The sequence below is a fragment of the Chlamydotis macqueenii genome, chromosome 4 (assembly GCF_036417535.1).
Source record: "Chlamydotis macqueenii isolate bChlMac1 chromosome 4, bChlMac1.mat, whole genome shotgun sequence".
In the NCBI taxonomy this organism is placed as follows: domain Eukaryota; kingdom Metazoa; phylum Chordata; class Aves; order Otidiformes; family Otididae; genus Chlamydotis; species Chlamydotis macqueenii.
In genome coordinates, this window is record NC_141559.1 from 64574591 (window position 1) to 64598788 (window position 24198).

General features: G+C 41.2%; 2 protein-coding genes across 3 annotated transcripts in view; one reads left to right on the forward strand and one right to left on the reverse strand.

Moving 5' to 3' along the window:
- Positions 1 to 3454: 3454 nt before the first annotated feature.
- Positions 3455 to 9795, reverse strand: SMIM20 (small integral membrane protein 20). 2 transcript variants are annotated; one of them, XM_086746584.1, is made up of 3 exons: positions 9445 to 9795; positions 5538 to 5621; positions 3455 to 4237 (listed from the first exon to the last, which is right to left on the reverse strand). In XM_086746584.1, the coding sequence occupies exons 1-3, from the start codon at positions 9551 to 9553 to the stop codon at positions 4200 to 4202; spliced, it is 231 nt and encodes a 76-aa protein (XP_086602710.1). In that variant the 5' UTR covers positions 9554 to 9795; the 3' UTR covers positions 3455 to 4199. The 2 variants fall into 2 exon arrangements, with proteins under 2 accessions (XP_086602710.1, XP_086602712.1); XM_086746586.1 differs by having other exon boundaries at positions 5538 to 5594; positions 9445 to 9734.
- An 8-nt stretch (positions 9796 to 9803) lies between these two features.
- The window catches only part of SEL1L3 (SEL1L family member 3), a 35916-nt gene continuing 21521 nt past the window's right edge, over positions 9804 to 24198 (forward strand). The window contains exons 1-6 of the mRNA XM_086746583.1: positions 9804 to 10305; positions 14563 to 15130; positions 16687 to 16813; positions 19479 to 19600; positions 20883 to 20998; positions 23680 to 23735. Of these exons, the coding sequence (XP_086602709.1) occupies positions 10234 to 10305; positions 14563 to 15130; positions 16687 to 16813; positions 19479 to 19600; positions 20883 to 20998; positions 23680 to 23735 (1061 nt within the window). The 5' untranslated portion in view covers positions 9804 to 10233. The remainder of the gene's footprint in view (positions 10306 to 14562; positions 15131 to 16686; positions 16814 to 19478; positions 19601 to 20882; positions 20999 to 23679; positions 23736 to 24198) is intronic.

Here is a 24198-nt window from a genome sequence, read left to right on the forward strand (position 1 = left end):
TCATTTACTGCTGTGTCTGCATGTTAACACGAAGAGGGTCAGTAGGAGTGTACACAGTACCGAGAAAATGAATAGTTAATTATTGCTAGACTGCAAAAAGGGAAAATACATGATTTATTTTGGTTTAGAAAACCACAAATCATGAGAACTGCTTCTTTTTCTGGACTGTTTTTTGTTGGAGAGCATATGTACAGAAAAATTTGGGACTATTAGTTGAGGTTATTCAATGTACCTTGAGTATTACAGGAAAACAAAAAAAAAAAAAACCTTTCACCAGTGCGAACAACCTCAGTAAGTGAAGTGCAATATTCAGCAAGAAAAATCCCATTTTTTTTCTTGCTGATGTGTATAACCTGGCAGCTTGCCAGTTATCTTTTGTTGTATTTACTCCTCCTGAAGCGTCTGAGTTTGAGCGTTTCCTTGCATTACCAACAGTCTATAATGCTTCAAAACTAAGCTGCATTTAGACCAAGATGCCAGCCTTGCTCTTCATGGCACAAGTTTTAATAATTTCAAAACTTCTTAGCACACAACAGCAGGCCCAGACTTAGTACAACCAGAGGTTTCTGTTGCGATGTCAAAGCATTGTTTGAAGCTTCTCCAGTCCTCCAAAGGCCAGTTATATTTGCTGTTCATATTCCAGCTAGAATAAATAAGCAAAATACATTTGTATTACAGGATAACAGTTTTTAAAACATTATCAGAAGACATTTTTATCAAGTGTTTTGTTCCAAACTTTCTATCACAACAATCAGAACAAGCGGAGCAAAACTAGCAAATCAGTTCCTCTGCAAAAGGCAGACTAGTCCCTCCCAAGTACCAATAATTATATAAAATTATTATTATAATAACATCTAACTGCTTTGTGTGGTTGTGTTGAAAAATTATAGTTCTTACAAGCTACAAAAGTAGGAAAAACTCTTATTTCCAGAGCAAGATAAGGAAAGTCCTGGGGAGCACAATTTGCTATCCATCCAACTTCGCCTTTACGGAGTAGTTAGCAGGAGAGGCTTACGTCCAGCGCTCACGAGAAGAACAAAGTGTTGTCACTAAGCCCAGAAAGCCAGTTGCAGGATTAGGACTTCCCACGTGAGTCTTGGGCAAGTCTCCAGGCAACTGGCAAATGCCAGAGCAATAATAGACAATTTCAGTGTAAATTCTGGAGAATTATTACAGTATGTTCCTTGTTGACTTACCAGTTTTATTTTGTGTTGGTTTCCAAGAAGAGTACTTAGTTTTAGCCAGAGGGAATACCAACGATTTGAAAAATACATTCCCTATCCTAACACTTCAAAGACACGGCCAATCAGCCCAATTAAGTAAGTGGAATACGGCAAATGAGAAGTGATGATCGTTAAAACCAATGTACACCATTTTCACAGCTGAGATTCACTTCAGTAGTATTCAACAGATATGCACTGCTGCAAATTCTATACAGGTAATTACAAAACTTACCAAGCTTATTTGCATATCTCATGTTTGCACTGGAATGAACTAGAGATCATGACCCACAGACATGTATTGTTCTATAAATGCTAAATAACTGAGTTCAGGTACTCTAATGTTTCGCAATGTTTAAGTAATACAAAGGCAAAAGGCTCAGCACTTCCAAGCAACAGCTACTGTTCTGAAACCATCTGACATTTTTCTAGGCAAGATCCAGACTCAGCAAATTGCTCGACTTCACAAAGTAAACAAGTAGCAGAGATTGTTTTATCTCCTAATTCCAAAGTAAGTAATTTAATATCCTGTGTCGCATCATTTATCCTGAAAGAGTGGTTTAATAATTGTTTCATACTATCACGATGTATGTTTTTTAAGCATTTGTGTCATCAATTGACAGAAGCAGCATTACTGAAAAATTCCCAGTTTTTTCTAAAACACTTTATTTTGCAGCTAGTCAGTTACAGATGCACTATCTGCATTTAAGCAATGCTGTATTTCTGCTGAAAAGGTATTTTAGAAGAAACAAATTTGCTGAAACTGTCTGATGCATCAGTATATTTTGTTCAAAAAAAAAAAAAAAAAACAAGACTCACTTATTTCCACAGTCTTATTGAAGAAAGGTTTACGTGATAAAAACCTCATTGTTCTTCAGTTTAATTAATTCTTCTTTTCCTAGCAAACACTGCATTAGCGCTGTCAGTGTTGCACTCTGCTGTGGAGTGAAATTTCTGTCAACAGTACAGTAAACATGTACACTCATTCCGGCTTCAGCCGTCATGTGAAATCACCTCAGAACATAAAAGAATCAAATATGGTCACATTTTCCCAGCAAGCCAGCAAGCAAAAAAACCCCAAACTGCAATGCTTATAGGGATAATAGCAAAGTAAAAAAAAAAAAAAAAAAAAAAAAAAAATTGAGAAGAGGAAATGCATGTCTGAGTTGGAGAGGAATGATGATGACAGGTAGAAAACGAATAGCAAGTAACAGAATGGCAGTTTGAAAAAGAACACTGTGCACACCAAGACTTTCATCTGTCTCAATAAAACTGTGTGATGTCTGAAAAAATAACAAACTAACATCTGCCAACTTTATAAATAACACTCACAGCATACACGTTCCTCATAACATATATGATCCTATAAAGGTCTTTAAAATGTTGTGTCCAATAATGAAGTGCTAAAATAAATCAAGAAAAGATGACAGTATATTCAAATTAAATGTACATGCTACACCTGTACTCAACAACAATATTGGTTAGGTTAGATCACTAAGTATAGGTTATAAACTGTTTATTTCTTTTGAAATCTAAAAAACACACAGTTTATTCAGAACCTATTATTAACAAAGACATACAGTTTGGGTAAAGACTTTCAGTAGAGGCAATCCTTTACTTGCCTGTTCTAATCATCAGTATGTTCACCATGAAAAAAAAGATTTTAAAAGATTCTTTAAAGTATCTGCTTTTTCACTCCAACATTTGGTGTTAACCTCCTGTGTGATCAGGTGTACTGGTCAAGGTTTTGGCAGCAAGGAAGGCTGGTTGCAGGAGTTGTCCCATGCTGGCCACAGACAGTTCCTGATGGCTCCACCAAGGACCCACTGCAAGACACAGCTCACCCCAGCAGCCAAGTGGGTGGTCCCTTTGTGAAAACACCATACAGGCAGAGGAATGAGGGGAAAAAAAGCGAGGAACAGTAGTACAAACACCTTCTTTCCAGACACCAGAGCAGATGTTCTCCTGCAACCTGCAGAGAAAACCACATTGGAGCACATATCCACACCACAGCCTGGAGAGGAGCCCACACCAGAATGGCTGGGTATTTCCTGAGGGAACTGCAGCTCATGAAGAGCCCATACAGCAGCAGGGGAGAAATGTGAGGAGGAAAGAGCGGAACTACTGTTACAAACTCAATGTAACCCCCCATCCACTGCAGAGAGGACCAGGGGGTAAGAAACAGGACCCAGGAGTGAAGTTGATCCTGGAAAGAAGGAGGCAGGGGGAAGGTGTTATTTTAAATTTTGTTTTAATTGGCAATAAACTACACAAATTTTCCCCAAGTTGAGTCTGTTTTGCCTGCAAGTGTAACTGGTAAGCAGTCTCCCTGTGTTTATCCAGACCCACAAGCTCTGTCATCCTATTTTCTCCCTCTGTCTTGTTGAGGCGTGGGAGTGAGAGAGTGGCTGGGTGGGCACCTGGCAGCTCACCAAGGTTAACCAGCCACAATTGCTTGCAAAACAAATGAAAAAAAAATGCACACTGGTTTAAAAGGAAGACATTTTAATGTACAAATTCACACTCACAATGTCATATTCTCTGCACTGATCTCTCTCAGTATATACTTCTATTACGTTTTCATAATAAAACCACAATAAGTAATTCCCAAACTAGGGAGGAAACTGCAGCGGTCTGCATGATTTATTCTATTCATAATTTAGTCTACAAGTGTTTACAGATTAACCACAAAAGTAATTCCTCTTCCCTTTTCTCAAGGAAATAAATATTTCACTTCTAAACTCAAGAATCATTCAGCTCTCTAATAGTCTGTGCACTACGCCTCAGCATCCTCCGTCAAAACTAGCATGTAAAAACATCTCGAGATTCCAACCAGTAGTGTCTGCTGCTCCTCACGTGCCCACACAGCATATTCAGAATTCTTCTCCAGCGACACCCAAAGACACACTTCAGTGAAAGAAGAAACAGCTGAAGATGTCCATCTTCAGTTCTGCCTTGCAATATACCCAGCCGCCAACATTACTTTCTTCCAAATGGATCAGACCACACTTTTAATCCTACAAAACAAATATGAGAATACCAGCAGCTCATAACTAGATTGTTGGAGAAAAAAAGACAATTGGTCTGCTACTCCAGCCTTGTGTACAAAACAATAAAAGAACCTAACAATTTCTGCACTGAACTCACAACTCTGCTTAAGTTGGCAAAAATATTTAGAAAGACAACCTCACCTTGATCTTAAGCTTCAGATACTGGAAAAATCTATCACACCCATAAGTAAGGTGTTCTAATATTGTTGGAACAATATTATTGCACCTTGCACTTGAATTTGTCTAGAGTTCACTTTCAACTAGCAGTTCTCATTAACTTCTCATCAGCAGCTAAATGTAGATGAAGAATTATACTGAGGAGAACTGGTCATCAAGTACCTGTATCTTAGATAAATGAGCCAGTCCAGTCCTCTTTAATGTTTAATAAAAACCAGCGGGTTTACCAGATTTCTATTTCACAATACCCTTCCTACGTTTCTTCAGCATTTCACCACTTTTCTGGAAAGTAATTCCTGCACTGATGATTTAACTGATATGTGTAGTAAGGACATGGCATTAATCCTATTTGGTTTTCCCCTGCTGCTGCTGCTGCTAGGCTTTTCCAAAAATAGGAGTAAGTTACCCTTTAACGTACTCAGACATTAATTGTTTCATCAAGACAAGCACTCTCATGTCTTTAAACGGCAAGTGCCAACCTTGCATAATGAATAACCAGTTCCGCTAATTATGAAACAATGAACTATCAAGGATGGTCTGCTATACTTTAATTTTTGTTCCCCTCATATGCTTTTGTACACCTTCTTCTGGCAACAGCAGGGATCAAAATTCCAAATCTTCCTTTATGTGTAGCGGATTTCTGCCTTACCTCTCCCATGAGGCTGGAAGGTACTGACAAAGCACTCAAACTGTGTTTCAGCTGAGTTGTAAAGCAGTATTCCACAAAACCAGGGTGCAGCAATGTATTTTTTTTTACAGCTAGAGCTCAGCCCACCCATGGTTCTTGTTTGCTCTGAACTGGTTCAGAAGTTAATTTCTGGTGTGGAAACTGGCGTCTATTTAAGCATGAAGATAACAGAATCTCTACAACTTATTTAGCTAGTTAGGTCAATTTAAAACAAGCTTTATTAAATCTATAACCTTTGTGTAGAATTAGCCAGAAAAAAATATATATTTTCATGGTAAGTTTATTATATATGTATTCATTGAATGTATTCTTTACTGTATTATTTAAATCCACATTAATATTCAGATCTTACTTCAAGAAGATCTTTAAAACAATCAATGCAAACACATGAATCAGGTATACCTGCAGGCTGAATATCCTCTTGAACAATACCAGCTCGGTTTATTGACTGTTCTTTCTCTGGAAAACAGAACAGAGAGGACACTGCTAAAAAAAAAAAAAAAAATACCAGGCATCTTGACTGCACCCAATAAAATAAAATTTAAAATGTTATTCATTCTGGATGCTACATGGTGAAATTCTGGTGAGTATTCACCTACACAATGTGAATGCAGTATTCACACATCACTGAGAAACCAATAGCTAGTCTGTTTTGAGAGGTTACAAACAGTAAGATAATAATCTTAAAGTAATGACTACTGTTTAATAAAAGATGCCAAAATAGCTGCCATGATCCCATCACTTAAAGAATGACTAGTACTTTTAGGAGCTATCACTCATATACTCAACATAAAACTCTTCAAAAGATTTATTCTTTCCAGAATCAGTGATCCTCATTTTCAGGCCCCGAAAGATCCTCCATCTTATCACAAGTAGATGTCATGACAGTATCTACAAAATTAGTGGTTGTAAACTTTGTAAAATTAAGTATTGGGGGGATATTTTTCATACAATGTTCCTGTCTTGGGCGTTTGTTTTTTGTTTGAAAGATTCAACCACTTCCAAGAAAAGAAACGGACAAAACTATATGATTTCCCCTTATTAAATGCCCCCTCTTTTTTTCCCCTTCCAGTTAAGCGCCTTACCACTGTGGAATTTCGCAGCAGGAAGTCGAAGCTCGGCTGGATTAGCCTTTCACCCATACCACTGAACTTTATAAGCCTTTAAAAACTGTAGGGTGCACATTCTCCATGGAAACTCAGAACTGAGCTCACCTTAAAACCGAAACTTTTCAGCATCCTATCGCACTAAGAATGCACAGGCACTACATATTATTAGGCTCTCTAGGTAAAAGTCTAATGCTACTGGACCCTAGCAAGTGTATCACAACAATTCATTCTACCTGCAAGGGGGCAGGCACTAGAGGCAGATCCAGCTCCTCCAGTTCTGTTCACTGAGCATGGTAACTGCCATACAATCCTTTTTAGCAGACAAAATCTCTGGGAACTGTCTAATTTCAAAGGAAAAAATACAAAACCCAGACAGAGAAAACAGAATAAAGTAGGGGAAGGAATCAGACTTATTCTAGGACAGGGAGGAGAAAGATACTTAGTCTTAGATGGAGGCTAAGATCGGAAGAGAGGCAGAAACCAAAATGGGAATCAACCTGAGGGGTCCGGGAACACGCATGGGGTGAACAGAAAGAGTTTTTAACTGGTCAGGCAAAGAAACCAGTGAAGAGAAGTAGCAGACGAGAAATACGGACATAGGACACAGAACAGTCATAAAGGAGACTGGGGTGGGGCCTGGAAACAACTTGGAAAACAGGTAAGCGAAGAAAAGGACAATGAGGAAGAGCCAGTCTTGATGAGAGGACAACCACCTCATAGGATGGGAAAGGAGCCGAGTCTCACAGTCCAGCAAAATCATAAAATCTGCTGTGACAATGCCCCAGTATCAAGCCAAACCTGCCAACCCACTGTTTTAATTAATCCAAGTGCAAGAGGTCTGTGCTGAAGATCTCAAGGTTTCCACACAGCCACTAAGCTATGTTTTCACATGAGGAAACAGATGCTTTTAAAGCTACAGACAGGAAGAAACATCAAGGCCTCAAGCTGAGGTACTTAAAACCTATAAAATGATAGCACTTCTCTATGAAATTAAGTCAAATCCCTGTGCATGTGAGTTAAGGTACATATTAACAACTTGATTACACACAGTTTTTCCAAGTATCTTCCATTTGATTTGTTAAAAGGCTAGGAACTCCTCTGAAGACATGTGAGGATTGTGCAGAAAAGTCCTCTTTGTGAATGTATTGCACCTCATTTGTGTAGAATGTGGGAGATAGGCAAGAAAAACAAGACTGAAGAAAGAAAAGATAGCATTTGATGTTTGCATAGTTGAATGTCACTCTAGAAAACTAAAAATTAATTCCTGCCTTTTGCAGGATTACTATGTGCTAATCTATACGTCCGACTTCAGACCCAGTGTCCCCATATGCCAAAACACTAAGCAGTCACCATAGCTCAAGCCAACAGGGTGGTGTGAGCTTCTACAGAAATTTTGTAGTCATACAGCTTACTACACTGTACTCCAGAAAATCAAATCCTTTGTGCCTCAAAGGTTAAAATACTTCCAACTCAAGTACCACAACTGTGAAATTCCATGTTCTGGTCTAAAGTACTATGACAATGAATGCTTGTGCTTCTCATGCTGCAGCGATGAGCATCAAGAAAAGCACAGAGGAAATTAATAAAGGTGCAATCAAAGGAGAGTTTGAGCAGCATGCAATAAGTAAAGTTTAGAATCAGGTATAAAATAGCAAGTTTAAGCATTTACTAATCATGCATCGCCCACCTTATGTGCTAAATGGAGATTAAAAAAGTCCCTAACCTGCTGGGGAACATTTGCTCACGTAATTCACAAGTACAAAAGAGGCTGATGTCCATTATTTCTGTTCTTTCCTTAATGCTGAGTCACACTTCTAATATTGTATTTTTGGAAAGTGCACCACAAGCAAAAATGAGTTAAGAATAAAGTTTTTAAACAGCAACACAGATTAGAAAACCTATCTTTGTGGGCAGTTTCCAACTCCACAAATATAGCTTCCTTAAATAAAAACTTGCTTGCAAGTTAAATTTTACTTCACCTTTGACGCAAGGCTAAAGTCCCTCTGAGAAGATCAATAAGTTTGTTACCCTTTTTTTTTTGTCTTCCTAGAAATCCCTTGTTGTCTCAGCAGATTAACCACATGCATCCTCACGCTATTGCCAACAGCTTGCTTAGTTTTATAAACGTTTAAGTGAGAGGATGAGGCTGGTTACCCAGAACTTTTCCCCCTGCTTCCTTTGGTGGTAGTTAACAGAAGTTTAGGAGTAACAGGTGCTCCCCCTACCACTCCGGCAGCACAGAGCACCCAACTGGAGCCGCTGAGGCTTCACACTCAAAGCTCCAGGTGCCTCCGAGTGCTCAAGAGCTCCCCGGTTACACAGTCAGTCACAGGCTTTGGCAAGCTTTCTGTATTTCTGGCAGGAAAGTGAGGCTTTTCTCAGCAGTCAGTTTCAGAGAAAACTGTGCAGACTGAGACGACCTATAACAAATCATCGCAATCAGTAAATAATCTGTTACCACATTTTAAGTTAAACTTTTCAATTGTGTCTGAAAAATATCTCATTAATTATTGGGGTTGGAAGGGATCTTTAAAGGTCATCCAGTCCAACCCCCCCGCAAGGAGCAGGGACATCTCCAACCAGATCAGGGTGCTCAGGGCCCCATTGAATCTGGCCTCAAGTGTTTCCAGGGATGGGGCATCAACCACCTCTCTGGGCAACCTGTTCCAGTGTTCCACCACTCTCACTGTAAAAAAAAAAAATTCTGCCTTATATCCGGTCTGAATCTACCTACTTCTAGTTTAAAACCATTACCCCATGTCCTATCACTACATGCCCTTGTCAAAACTCGGTCTACAGCTTTCCTGTAGGCCCCCCTGAGGTACCGGAAGGCCGCAATAAGGTGTCCCCGGAGCCTCCTCTTCTCCAGGCTGAACAGCCCCAGCTCTCTCAGCCTGTCCTCACAGGAGAGGAGCTCCAGCCCTCTGACCATGACTTCTGTAACTGCATCCAAATCCTCAGTCACTTCAGGGAACAGCTGAAGGACGTTCTTAATCCCACACTGGCCAATAACTTAGAAAAAAGGGTACTACGAGGTTTGGGTTTGTTTTTTTTTTTAAGGATTTTTCAGGCGAAAAGAAAACCTCTCGGGAACCACTCACCCCCTGACAGCCCCCGGCAGCCCCCACCACACTTCTCCTCCCGCAGCCCAGCCGGGGCGCAAACCCGCTCCCCGCCTCGCCCCCCGCGCGGGGACTCACTGTACTCCTCCGGCAGCAGCAGCGGTCGGAAGTAGATGGGGTAAAAAGCCGCCCCCACCACCAGCACGAAGCCGCCGAAGATACCGAGCGTCCGGGACAGCCTCGCCATCTCCGCCACGACCCGGAAACCGTGCGGCTCCCGCTCCCGGGACACAGCGGAAGCGGAGCAGTGCGGCACCTGTAGACTCCGCCCCCTCCGGCCAGGCGCGGCGGCGAGCAGTGCCCCCGCGCGGACCGGTGCCGCTCAGCGCGGTGCCGGCGCCCCGCGGTGAGGTGGGGGCAGTGCCGTTACAAGCCCTCCCCGTCCCCCCCCGCGCCGGCTTTCGCCGTGTCACGCGTGGCCAGGCGAACGGCGGCCCCTCATGCGGCCGCTGTGAGGAGGCCCTTGCCCCGCCTCACCGCCCTAGGCCACCCCGCGGCCGCCCGCCTGCGGGATCGGGGAGCTGCCGGGGCGTGAGGCGGGGGACGGGGACAACCAGGGCGGACGCCGCCTGGTGCCTCTGTTATTGGGGTGCGCGGGGGGGTGCTTGAGGTGCCCCATAGCACGGCCTGGGGGGGCGGCTCGGCCCCCGGCTGCCGCCCGGCCCGGCCCCGCCGCGCCCCGCGCTCCCCTCCGCACCTGCAGCGGCGGCGGCGCGGAGCCAGGCGCGGCCCTGCCCGGCCCGGCCCTGCCCAGGCGGCGGCCCCTCCTCCAGGAAGCCGGATCTACCGCATCCTTGTCGGCGGGGCTGCCCGCAAACTCCCGGCCTCGCTGGGCAGCGCCAGCGCCGCCGTCGCCTCCGCGGCAGCATGCAGCCCCCGGCTGAGCCCTTCGCTGCGCCCCGCCGCCCCCCTCGGCTCCTCCTCCTCCTCCTTCTCACGGTGAGTGGCCGCCGGCCCCGCACCTGCCCCCGGGCCCGGGCCGAAGATGGTGGCCGCGGCGAGGGCCCGGGTCGAGCCTCGCGGGTGGGGGCGGCTTTTGAGGCGGTGCTCCGCGCCGGGCCGGGCCGGGCCGCAGGTTGTCAGCCTGCGGCGCAGAGGGGGGCGCAGCCCCTGGGTGTCCGAGGGGCTCGGGCCCTGGCCCGGGGCCGCCTGCGGGAGACAGCCCGGCCGTTGTCCGGCCTGACCGGGCTCCCCGCTGTCCAGACTCCGGGGTGACGCTGCCTGACCGAGCTGGGAAATGTCAGGTCGTTAAGTCGAACCGTTAAAAAGCTTTCCGTCCTAGGTGACATTAAATATCTGAGTTGGACAGAAGGGGGGTGCTTTTGACGTCTAGTTATAGAGGCACGTGTGAGTATGGAGCTGCACCGGCTTATGGAAACAGCTGTATTTAGGGGCATCTACCAAACTACTTTTTCCTCTTTTATTCTGCTAAACACAAAGTCCGGTTAAAGTGTTTGTATGCCTGTATGATACTGATGCCAATTGGGAGCAGATCAACATGTTGGCATTTCTCCTTTTCAACTATTCTTATTCTACCACTGTAGCACCCCCCCCCCCGCCCCCCCCCCCATAAAACCAGAACAACATCTTAAGATCTAGCATGACGTGGCAGGCGTTCACAGCTGAAGGGCTGCAGTTATCTTCAAGCTGTGCAAACAGGTGCAGTTTTGTAGGGTTATGTGGAATTTCTGCAGGGGTGAACTCGGGGAGGATCCTTCTGAGATTTTATTCCAGGGAAGTGAAAGAACCATTTCTCATCATTTCTCGTAATTTTCTTTCACTACTGAGAATTTCCACTTTCCTACCAATTGTGATTACCTCCCACCGTGATTTTTATCTCAACATCTGATGGGATGACTTGGGCCAACTCCTTCAGATTCAGCAGGGTTTAAGAAAAAGATCAAGAAAAAACTTTTCTAGCTTTTGTGGCTGGGTTGCCCCACACAAAGCCTCTATGTCTTTCTTGTTGAACTCTGCCCAGTTTATGGTAACATTTTGAATCCAGCATAGCTAGTCTCTTTACTGTCCTGGGAAACTTTTATATTTAAATCTCATAATCACACTCCTTGTGTAATCCTTTCATCATCACTCTCTGTAGCCAGAGATTATGCATAATTAACTCTGCCTTGTCTGAGATAATGGGCAGGGAAGAACTGGGGTTCCTCACTGATAGGAACATTCAGATAATACACATGCTGTGCAATGCACTGGGGAGCACTGTGTAGAGGCAACCAAGTGGTAACAGAGACTCAGCCATAGTCTGGAAGAGTTGACAATCTGCGGTCTCTGCCACAGCTGCATCAGTGTGGGGTCGCTCAGGGGTCTTTGCAGCATGCTCCTTACTGGGTTAGCCTCCTCAAGGGTTTGTAAGGTGTGGTGTACTAGCAGATCCAAAAATGCTTCATGCATTTTTCCAGCACATATCTCTACTAATACCCAGGCACCAAAAAAATACAAATAAGAGTTTATTGAGTAACTCTGTGTGAGCCGTTTAGCAGAACAGGCACTAAGGGAAAGGCAGTAAGAGCAGCAGGGCTGAAGCTGACCTTATGCATCAGCAGTCATGGTACATCATGCTTAAGTGCACTAGGAACATCATGGAGTTTGTTCTATAAGGAACTGGCCTCGGGTTGCAGAGCTTACTGTTTTGGGATTCCCACCACAAAAAGCAGCACAATTGCTGCCATTCATGTAAGTCATATGGCCACTTTGGTATGCTGCTTCATCTTTGTTCATGAACTGTGGCAGACCCAAGCTGTCTTTGCTGGGGGCCAGCTCCCATATCTCTGTATTGGATAAACCCCTGAGAAAATTGAGAGCTGGCCGCATGTATTTTGACAGTACACGTGTATGTGTGGTAAGCACACAGTGGTACACAGTGCTTTGTAGTGTCCACCTGGTAGACTTCTACATTTTGTAATAACCGCGTGGCATTACTTTCATAATATGTTGCCATCTTCCTCATGACACAGCCCCCGTAACACGAGTACTCTTTATTGTAAGATTAAAAAGAATATAAGAAATGTAAATGATAACCTTCAAGTAAAAGAGGTTTAGAATAATTAGTGGTTGCTGCTGTGTGCTTTTAATGCTTTTAGAGGTATCTGTAACCAAAGAATAATTATGTAGAAAACGTAAAATAATAGTATCTTTGTCAAGTCAAGCTCTGAAAGACATTCAAATTAGTATTAAAATTCAGGTTCTCTCATCAACTTTTATATCAGTATTTGTGCATTTATATTATTACATCATGTGTTGGTAACTTTTCCAATGGACACTAGCCTCTTGTTGCTATACCTTTTTTAGCCGCTTCAGTGTGCGTAATTTTTACAATACCCATTTTATAGAATGGGAAATGAGGCAGAGAATGGGAAACAAGGCTGGCACTCTGAAACTCCCTATTGTAGGAAGCCTAGATACTGACATTGTAGAGTGTTTTGCATTTTTATAGCATTTTATTTGTTCAAAGTGTATATCTTGGTGCTTATGCATGTGTTTAGGAGCATTGCATTGCTGCACATCTGGTTTCCAATGTCTGTTGTTGAACACAAGAAGATAAAGAGCATTCGGTTCTTCTTGTGGAAAGTGGTTTTAAGTGACAAGTTCAGAAAGACCTAGGAACACTAACTAAATCTAGCTGTCTAGAGTTACCCAGCTGCTAGCAATGATATCCAGCTTTCTTATCCAAAAGTTCCCTCACTCAGTTATGGCTTCCAGCTTCAGCCTTAAATAAAGTCAAGGTCTTCGGATAAATAGTCTCCTCTATGCACAGTTGTGTTCCATTTACAGTGCTGTAGCTTTTTTGTGCGTTTAAGGAGGCAGAGATCCAAGGGAAAAATAGCATTTGATCACATAGTTAAATCCAAAGTCCTCATCTATAGGAACAGGGAAGTAGTAGTATAGGTAAACTTAGTTCTGACTTTTCCTAATATTTACACCTTCACAGGTTTTGCTGGCCTTTTTTTTTTTTCAGTGTGGTTCTCAAGGAACATAAACATATTCTTAAGAAATAAAAAGCAAAATAGTTTATCATTAGGGAGTTTTTACTGATCCCTGAATTGGACCATGGGCAAGGTCTTGTCCTCCAGGTGCCTGATACATAATTCCAATAATAAGAAATGTACTAACGACTTGGCTGAAGCTTTTAAATATTTTGAGAATCACAGTGAAAAAGCTATCAGTTCAAGGTAGATATCCAAGCTAAATGTCAGTTTGGTTTGATTAAGCTTAGCAAAGTTAAAAGTCACCCAAGACAGATCTTCTCATTTTAAACAATCTTAACAACCAGCTTCCCTGGTAATCCTAAATGACAATTCTGAATATTTTAGAAGGATATGGGGACCTGGCAGAAGTGCTGTGCTGGGGCTGGCCCTCTGAGCTGAGTAATCCTCAATATCCTTGGCAGTGCTTCAAGGCGGACGCTGACTGCAGAGCAGAAAGAAAAGAAGCTGTTTGAAGCCTTAGAGACAAGAACTTCAGCATGGAAAATAATCCTGGTGTATGTCCAAGCACTCACTCTCAAAGTATGTTATGAAGTACATAGCTAATAGAGATCAAAAACTGAGCAAATGCTGCCTGCTGGTCTTCTTGCTTAGATTTGTAAGTCCATCTTCAGAACAGGAATGTTTCTGTAATAAGCTCCTAAATATTTTATGAACATTAATTCATTCTCAGGAAACTATTGTGAGCTGCCTTAGTTGTTATTCCGCTCTTCAAGTACCTGCATGAGAGGTAATAAATTTAGCTAACTTCAAAAAGATATAGAAACATCAGGCTGTGGCACCACAAGTGAACAACAAAATGATGAATAAATGCTGGTACATTTTAGTGTGTACTCTTTAGGCCTGATCCCAGGAGCGTGTGTAAATAGCATGACGTGTAAGTCAGTATCTTGGACTGGATTCCACTTGTGGAAGGGCTGAAGGATACACCCTGTAAATAAAGTTTGTTTGTAGACGTATATGTACCTTTGAGAACTTGATGGGGGGAGTGGTTACCATTAAAACCTTCATGGTAGGTCTCCAGTAATCCCCATCTACTTGCTGTGTGAAAGAATCCTGGTATTTTGGAGTTTGAATACAGTATATAAACCTTCTGCTCATGCGGTGTTCCGTTATTGCTGTGAGTACATTAGTAGTTACATAAACTTAGATTCTCTGGTTAACGCAGTTTGTCTTTTGGGTTTTTTTTTTCCAGAATTTTGTGCCATCCTTTGGAAAGGAGACATTACGGACAACGGCAGTTACTTCACAGTTTAAGGAAAATATGGATTACGTGGACTTCATTCATTTAAACATTTTAGAAAAGAAAGTTTGTAACAATTCTGAGGTTTTAGTTCAGTATTTATGTTCCAAGCCTTGTATCGTCAACTTGGAAGCAGTAGCTTCCTCCGAGTTCAGGACTGATGTACCAGTGTATAGAAGGAGATGGAAGGATGAGAAGAACCTTTACGTTAGCAGAACTCGGCAAATACATTTGAAGTTTCCGAGCATCATGGTTTACAGAGATGATTATATCATCAGAAACTCAATAATAGTGCACAGTGTGATATTATATGCATGGATTAGTCACCAATCAGTTAGCAGCTATGATGTTGAGCAGAGTGAAGACTACCAGGATGCAGTTGCCAAGAACTTCACTTTTTTAGAAGCAGTTCCACCTTTTGAACGCCCATATAAGGACCACAAAGTTTGTCTTCAGTGGGGTGCTGACTATTTGTGGATGCTCCAGGCAAACAGGATACCTCAGTGTCCTCATGAAAGTGGTAGGTATGATGTCACTTTTTTTCCTCAAGGAAACTAATGGGACCCAAATAACAGCGTTGGTAAGCTGTAGTAAATAGCAAAGGTTGTGTAGAATGTTTTACCGGACCAACATTGTTAGATATGTAACCTTCATAACTGGGGGATTTGAAGTTGCAAGTGACTGAAGTCATCATGTCTTCCAAAGCTAGCTTGTTTTGTCACAGGCAGCCTGGAGATTGGTAGCAGTGTGGCCTTCTATTTTCTAGGTATATTCAAACAACTTTATTTAAAACCCAGTGATGTCAGTGGACATGATTCCTTTGTCTTCAGGGAGAGTTTTTCAGTCCCTTATTGCATTATTTCAGAGTCAATCCTGCAATTCTTACATACATAATTCTTACACAGGGAGTCTATTTCTGCTTAAGATGATGGCCACACACTCAGAAACATATTTTTAAGTCTTTATAGTGCAATAAACTTTATAGTACTTTTTTTTTTCCTCCCACAGCCATTATGGACAAGCAGTTTTGTTTTAAAAATTAATAGTTTTAAATTTAAAAATGTGTCTTGCCCAACTTTATAAATTACTGAAACCAACAACTCTGCTTTCTAGATTTTATGAGTTCTCCTGATTTTTTTTTCTGTCTGCCTATCTCTAGCTTTACATCTGCTGACAATTCTTTGTCGTCAGTAAATATTCCAAGCAGAACTTACAGCGAAAAGGTTATTTGCTTCTACAGGTTTTTCTCCTAGAAAATCCCATCATGGTATTTGTGTCATTTGTTTTCACTGCATTGGCATGTAAATGCACCGAAGCTGAGCAGGGAAGCAGTGGTGTTGCTGCCTTCTGGGGCTTTCGAAAATACTTGTTGGAAAGCATGTGATCTCTGACAACAGTGTGAAACATCTTATGAATTATCTAATTGTATTCTAGATGAAAACAAAATAGGAGGAAATAACATTTTATTGAAATTTATTATTTAAAATAAGCTTGTAACGAATTTCTTGGGGTTTGGAGTTCTTTTGGTGTTGCTTTGGGGGTTTTTCTAGGAAAGCTGATGATATGTAATGGCCTTGAAGTTCTTTTTCCTGTTTCTTAACAGGGACAGCATTATCAGATTTGTTACAGTATTATGCATATGAGTTAAGAACAGAATTGGTATCTTTCTGTACATACAGTATAAGCTGGAGAGCTGAAAATGGAGACCAAGTCCAGGAGCTGTGGAGTAATGTCATATGGGCATAACCAAAGACAGAATGAGATTTAAACAATAACATAGGTGAAGATGTCTTACTTACTAACTGGTCCTTTACATATCTTAGATTTAAATGAGTCTGTTCTTTCTCTGCTTCTAATGTCAGCTGGAAATTGACTGCATTTTACTTCCTGTGGGTTTTTCAGTCCAAGACTGTAATGTATTTAATAACAATGAGGGAACTTGTCTTTAAGGACTTATTGAAGGTTTGTCTGAAATTTTGATCTGTTCTGTGATCAAAATGTTTGAACAAGTGTGAGCTAATTAATTGGTTATCAATGCTTGTTTTCTGGCAGATTAAGAAAGATTGTATTTTGCAGATGGTGTCCAGATTCTCAACTTCATATATGCTTCCAGTGGGGAGAAAACAGGAATCGTGAAGAAATTTGAGCAATTTGAAAACAGAGAACTTGAGACAATCAGAGAACATCAGATTGATTATCCCATGTAAGTACAGGTAAATAATTGAAGTGGGCTATAACTGATTGATTATTGAAGGCTGTAGAATGTACTTAAACTCTTAGGCTATACCACAAATTAAAGGAATACTACCTACTAGTTTGAGAAAAGGCTTAAAAGAAAACTAGTTAGCTGTTCCTTTTGTTTTCTGATTACAGTTTTGGAGGGAGTTAAGCTGAACCTCGGAACGATACTCACACCACGTGTCAGTGCAGTGCTGTGTAAGAGGTACCAATAGTAGGTGTAACTGAGCTGGCTAGGTACAGTTACGAGGGTAACTTAGTCATTACATGCCGTTGTGATCAGACTGCTGTCTCATGATTAGCTAGCCTGAGGTTTTCTGCATTATGAAGAGATCTGCATTTCAAACATCATGTGCAGACCAAGGGTGGAGTAAGGTTACTTGCAAGGGCAGGTAGTGTGGAGCAGCTTATTCCCTATAAATTCACACTCTAGTTTATTTTGCAGCTGGCAAGCCCTTAGCAATAGAGTCCTCTGCCTAGATAAGTCTTCCAGCTTGAGCTTATACTGTCTTCTTCCACCATCCCTGTGTAAACTCTCCGAGTTGGAAAGGAGTAAAATACCCCCAGCCCCTGCATGCCATTCAGTTACACAGGAATCACTCTGGGAAGATGATTTTTTCTCTACCCTTCTTCCCCTTCCCAGAATTGTCACAGGTCTTCAGTCATATTTTGCAACTTTAGAGGAAAAAGTATATATAGAGATATATAAATATATCACAGTTCCACCAGATGCTGTTACCCCAGCAACATTACTACAGAAATAGGAAATGATCACAGGAACTGGAACTTGCCTGCTGGTTTGTGTTTGGCCTGTGACCACAGGAAGAGTGCCAAAGAAGACTTGCCAGATAGTGCAGGTTGCATACAAATTACTAGCCCTCGAACTATAGCTCTGAAGTCATATGCACAGAGCAATTTTTAGCTCCTGGCCTCTTCAGGATGGATGACAGCCTGGTTTGCGCAGTCTGTTGCCCTTTGCTCACCACCATGGTTGCATTCTGCTTCTGGCACTGAAGGCACTGCTAGCTCTGGTTGGGAATATATGGCATGAATATATGCAGCTCTTTACCTGCTCCACACATTTCCACCCTCTCTTGCCTTCGGGTGGTGTTTCCAGTGTTAACATAAAACATTGCCTGTGTGTTGCGGTTGTGTGACAGCTTAGGGTAGCTCTGTTAAGAAGAGGAAGAGTTTTCCTTCAGCTCTCTGTATGTAAGCGGTGGTTCCCTGCTGCACCAGAAGGCCAACAGGAGCAGATGGATCTAGCAGAAGTTACTCGTTTTACTTCGGTCAGGGATTTATAAAGAAAGAAATCTGGAGACAGACAATTGTCATTTGAGGTAGCTACCAGTGGACAACCTGCAGCAAGGACAGACTGGAACTGTAAGGGACTACTTACACTGTACAGCATTATGCAGCAATTGGGGATGTGAAATAAGTCAGCATTGTCCCAATAAATTTGTCCAGAACACTTATGTGCTCAGACTGGCAATCAAAGATTAAATGGAGACTGCAGCATTTAAGTTTGCTATATTGCTAGAGATGAAAGATGACAAGGAGTGATATATAAGCATAAGCAGCACTTCTGAAAGCACAGTGTTTGCCTGTAGGTCATAACAATCAATATACAAGTAAGTGTGTTTTACAAACCCCGCTACCTTGCCCATGTACCATCTGGAGGATATGGTGTAGACTCTTGGGGAAAACTTCACCGCCCTTGCTTTTTTTTTTTTTTAAGCATGATAGCAAGTGTTAGGCTTTCAGATCTAAAAGTCACTAAGAAAAGATAACTTGTTTATCAGAGATTATAATAATCGTAATACTTTGCTACTTTGTACATTGGAGGTAGGATTTTCAAACGCATTCTACATTGGCCTAACTGGTGTGGAAATATTATGGAAATAAGTGATCAAGTTTCTCTTAAAAGCACTGAAGCAGATTTAGTGTGGCACAGAGGAACTCCTTAAAATTATATACTGTGGTATAAATTCTGCTTTTAGTGCCTCAGCCAGCTTTGTATATAGATTTCTAAGTACATGGCATTGTTGGGTCTTCATTTATTTATTTTGCACTGCTCCATAGTTTGCACAGGCTCTACCTTTATTTATCCTGTGGTAGGTCTGTGACAGCAACTATCCATACCTATCTGTACTACCTAGAGGCTGGATTCATTTTTAACTGGTTCTTCCAAGCACAGCTGGCATTTAGTATAAAAGACACAGCTTAGTTTTTACTGGCTTCCACAATCAGAGATTACAGGACCATACATTTGGGGATTTTGTACTGTTGCCTGCATACGGGAGGTTGGCTTAAAGTTGTCTTGGTCGTCTTTTCACTTCCCTGTTGATCTGGCAGCAGCACTGACCACTGTTGTGGAATTGACTCAGATAACACTCCTGTACTCTCCTCTCATGTTGTTACCACAAAAGTGTGTGGTTAAAAGGACTTTACAGATCCAAGAGTCTTAAGTACTGTTGTTCTGAAGGTTTTCTCTGCAGAGGAAGTGTTCTGTTCTGAAGATAACATATGTGAAACTGGTTTGCTAAATTAAAGTGAAATGCATACTTTTCAAATTATGTAGGGAGATTTCTCATCAGGAGTGGACTTTTTGTTTATTTTTACTCATGCAGGTTCACCGTTTCAATCTGGCTGTATTTACTGCATCACTGTGAAAAGGATCTGTGTGGTATACTCTATTTTATTGATCCAAAAGAAATGTATAGTACTCCTGCTGTATTTCTAAATGAGGAAGGTAAGGGATATTATTAACAGCATAGTTAATATAATAATATAATAATAGTTGCATAGCATCTAGTCTTAGCTAACTTCAGAAAATGTCTGCTTTGTCAGGATAATAGAGTGAATATTGCAGGTCAGGAACATACACTGGGATTATCTCAGTTATTTGTTATTATTATTGAAGTCTTATTTTAATATTGTTCTTAATTCTTATATATCTACTACATGAAATGTTTTTAAAATTTGAAATAGACTCAGAAAAAGTCCAAATGATGCAAAGTCTTGCCTGCACTGCAGTGTTCAAGAACCACAGTCTTATTTCCCTGATCTGAAAAGAAGTTAAGAGGTAGCTCTGTCTTAGTCTAGCAACACTTGGAGTAGAGGAACATTCCTGCCAGAAGATGGCTCTTCCATCTCTGCTAGAGAATGAAATTCAGCAGCTGGGGGCTGGATAGGCTCACAGAGGAAATAAATGTGCAGAGTTTTAGAAGTACACACCTGGCTTTCTCATAAGACATTACAGTTTTTTCCCCTTCTTTGCAAGTTTCACAACTAATCTTTTCCTCTCAGTTATTTTTGCTATTTCTGTTTTCTCAGTCTTGTAACCAATCTAAATAACCAATCTGTCCATTATAAACTGGATGCTTTTCTTTAAAGAACAAACAAAACCAGCAGCTCAACTAGAAGCTATTGGCTTCATGTAAGATTTTCTTGGAGAGGTTTTAGGGCCAGTTATGTTCTCACTTTTAGACTGCATTATCATAATAGCCTGTTCTGGTCTTAAGAGCTCAGACCATGAGTCTGCAGGTCAAAATAGTGGAGGGTAGAGGCATCTTGCGCTTGATCATTGCACTCTCACATGCTAGCAGTTGAATGTTGAGTAGATACCATTGTCTGCTGTTCCCCTCTGCTGTTTACTGCAAGTCATGTCTGCTTCCTGGTGTTTGAGATCAGCTGTGGCACCCTCCCTCTGTGTGTTTATCCGTCAGTTGATTTTGAGTCTGTGGTTTCATGGGGTAGGGGGAGGCTGAGCGAGAAATTGTGTGGTGGCTTGGGCTAAACCATCACAGTGAGCCTGGGCTTTAACATCTGAGATGTATAACTGAAATGTGGAGCACGTTTCCCTGGGATTCTGTGAGAGCTGATGTATGGCTTGGCGAGTACTCAGATCTCTGTTGGTGATAAAAAGGATTAAGAAGGCAGAATCACTGTGAAGAGTACATTAGGAAGCCCATTCTTCATGTTGATATTTCTCTGGTGTTTATTTCCTTTTTCTTCCTTTGTTGCTCTGTCAGGTTATGTGCATATTCAGATGCACCTCATGAGAGGAGATGACCTTGCAGTGAAAAGTAGCTTCAGCCTTCCTCTGAAGCAATGGTTTCGACTGGATCTCTCTTTTAAGGGTGGACAGGTACGCGTGCTACTGAACTACAGGATCAAGGCTGAGATTTGTCTAGTTTGATTATGCCTCTGATAAACCCCTTAATAGCTGAGACTGAGAAATACTGTAATTTGTACATGCTCACATAGCAAAAGAATGAAAAATCTAAAACTGGAAATTGTCCAGGGATGTTCAGACCATCCAACTTTGGGAAATTAACTTAGATTCTTAAGATAAGAGCCTAGAATTACTGTGTATTCAGTGACTGTCTTGGCACACGGTTGCTCTCTACAGTCTTTATTGTCTGTACAGGCAACCAGGACTCCTGGCTTAGACACCTTATCTGGATACTTTAAGTTACGTAGTGTGAATAGCTCTGAGGGACTTTGCACTTGGAAGCTTAGGCATTTTTACCATTCTGATATGAAAATTTAAGTCTCTGGGCTTCTGTACAGTAGCATGCCTCTTGCCTAGGTGTGTTAGCCTATAGGAGTCACGTGGAATTTCCAAGTTTTGGATATTTGACAAAATACATAATTTACATTTTAAGAAATCACAATTGTTTTTTCACAAAACCTTCCAAAAGCAGCTCTGAAAACTTGGGCTCCCTGCCCAAGTTCTTGTCAGAACCTCCAGCTATTAAGACATTAGGGTGTGAAAATAATAAAAAACCCTAGTCTTCTGTTTCTCCACTTCCTTCTCCTTGAAAATGGTTGAATAGATTACATTCTGAGTTGTAAAAATAATTGCTAATTAATGGCAAGAGCAACTAAGCAGATTTAAGGTATGAGGTAAATGACTGATAAAGCTGAAACAATGCTGTACTGAAAGAGCAATGTACAGGCTAAACTACTGTTACTTTTGCACCTCACCTTGTTTTAAGTATATAAGTGGTGAGCAGATTGTTTGTCTTGCAAGTGAATCAGGTAGAAATGTGTATTTACTTTTAATATAATAGGCTTTAAAATACATTGTTAAAAGGAAAAGCGAAAAAAAAGTGTTTTATAGAATCAGAACTGTCTTTTTCTGCTTCTTTTAACTGTAGTTATAATTTAAGTTCATGGGAAAGGGAAGAGCCTGTGGATTTTGAAGCTCAGCTTCAGGTGCAAATGTGAAAGTTACTGTCAATATTGATACAGGTTATATTACTCTTGACTTGTTGGAAATTTGAGGATTGCTTGTATGATTAGAATAAGTAAAAATATTCTTCCATCAGAGAGCAGAGTGAATTTATTCAGGTGTGAAATAAAACCTGTGGTCAATAAATTTCCACTTCTGGACAAAGTAAGGGAGCCATGAAGAGTTTAATAAGCACTCTTGTGGAAAAAAAAGAAGTAGGACCAAACTTTAAAACATTTTGGTACTTAGAGCCATTCTCTGGAACAGGTAAAACTGTGGTTCAGTTCCATCTTATTGACGTGTCTTCCTGTAGTACGTTTTTAAATGCTACAATCCTCAAAAGGTACGTAAGAATCTCTTTTTTTAGGTACTTTATGTCCAAAGAAGAGCAACAAAGCTGATGAAGGGTCTAGAGAACAAGTTTTATGAGGAGTGGCTGAGGGAACTGGAGTTGTTTAGTCTGGAGAAAAGGAGGGTCAAGGGAGACCTTATTGCTCTCTACAGCTACCTGATGAAAGGAGGTTGTAGTGAGGTGGACGTCAGTCTCTTCTCCCAAGCGAGAAGTGATAGGACAAGAGGAAATGGCTTCAGGTTGTGCCAGGGAAGGTTTAGATTGGATATTAGGGAAAAATTATTCACTGGAACAGGCTGCCTATGGAAGTGGTTGAGTCACCATTCCTGGAGGTATTTAAAAGGTGTGTAGGCATGGTCCTTAGAGACATGATTTAGTGGTGGACTTGGCAGTGCTACATTAACGGTTGGACCTGATGATCTTACAGATCTTTTTCAACCTAAATGATTCTATAATTCTATGACTTTTTCACTTCATTAGTTTAAATACATTTAGTCCAGCATGATCTGAGGCAAAAATATATAAATTGGGTAAGGTTGGGAAATTCAAACATCTAGAAATTAAGAGCTAAACTTTAAGAGCATCTGAAGATGCCGATGAATCCCTAAAACTACCTAGGCACTTGAGAAAATTTTGTAGGGTTGATTTTTGAGTCCTTAGGTGACATTTTACAATACTAACATGTATGAAAATCTTATCTTGTCTTCCTTCTCAGACATCTGAATTCCTTTAACCATTCTGGCACTGAAAATCTACTGAAAGCCCATCTCCTGCAGAAGTAGGAGTTGTACCTAGTTTTGGGGTTTTTTTAATCATGGTCTGTTACATTAGCTTTATGGCCATTCTTCACCAGTAAGCTACAATTTCTTGAGAAGATCAGTATTCTCTTCATTTAGCATCATGGCTATATAAAAGCAAAACAGCCTTTCACACTTTGGAAGAATAAAAGCTTCAGCAAAATACAGTTGCCTTGTTACAGAGCACAGGAATGAAATAGCTGAACAACATCTGTTGTCAGGCAACATCTGTGCTGTCTTTCTGTTTTCCATCGCTCATGCTTGGCCAGGGCAGCCAATGCTTTCCATTAAACTCTTCTGACATATATCAGATATGTGACACCATCCTTTTTAGCGCAGAGGAGATGCAACAGCTATAATCTTCTGAACTTTGAGATGAAATAGCTTAATAAATGTACCTTATAATGTTTGTTTATTATAATTAATATTTTGTGTTCTTTTAGATAGAAGTAAGCAGTGTTGGAAAGAATTTGAAAAGACATCATCATCAGTCTTTTACGTAAGCAGCATTTTCCCCTTTTCTGAATAATATGTGTGTTTGTGTTCAGAACTGGAAAATGAGAGAAGGGGAGCATAAGTTTGTAACTGAGATTCCAAATTAATTTCAAGATGTCTGTGATCTTTTTCCACTCTGTGTTTTCAAAACCAGTTAGCATTACTGTGCTCGCATTAAGCATGAGCTGAATAATTTTGTTAGTGCCGTGAGGTAGCTGAGTTAACAAGATGCATCATCTAGTACTGGAGTCTGATAACCCTCCCTAAAAACTGATTGGAAGGTCAGTAGCATTAGGATCAGTCTTCAAATTAAGTCTTGGCCTTACTGAAGTCAAGGGAAGTTTTGCTGTTGCTGTGAGAGTGCTAGGATTCACTGGTGATCAGAACTTCTGCTGAAAATGTTCTTGCTTTATCCTTTATTTTAAGCAATTGAATTATTTTTTAAAATTGATCTTTAATTGCTCTTT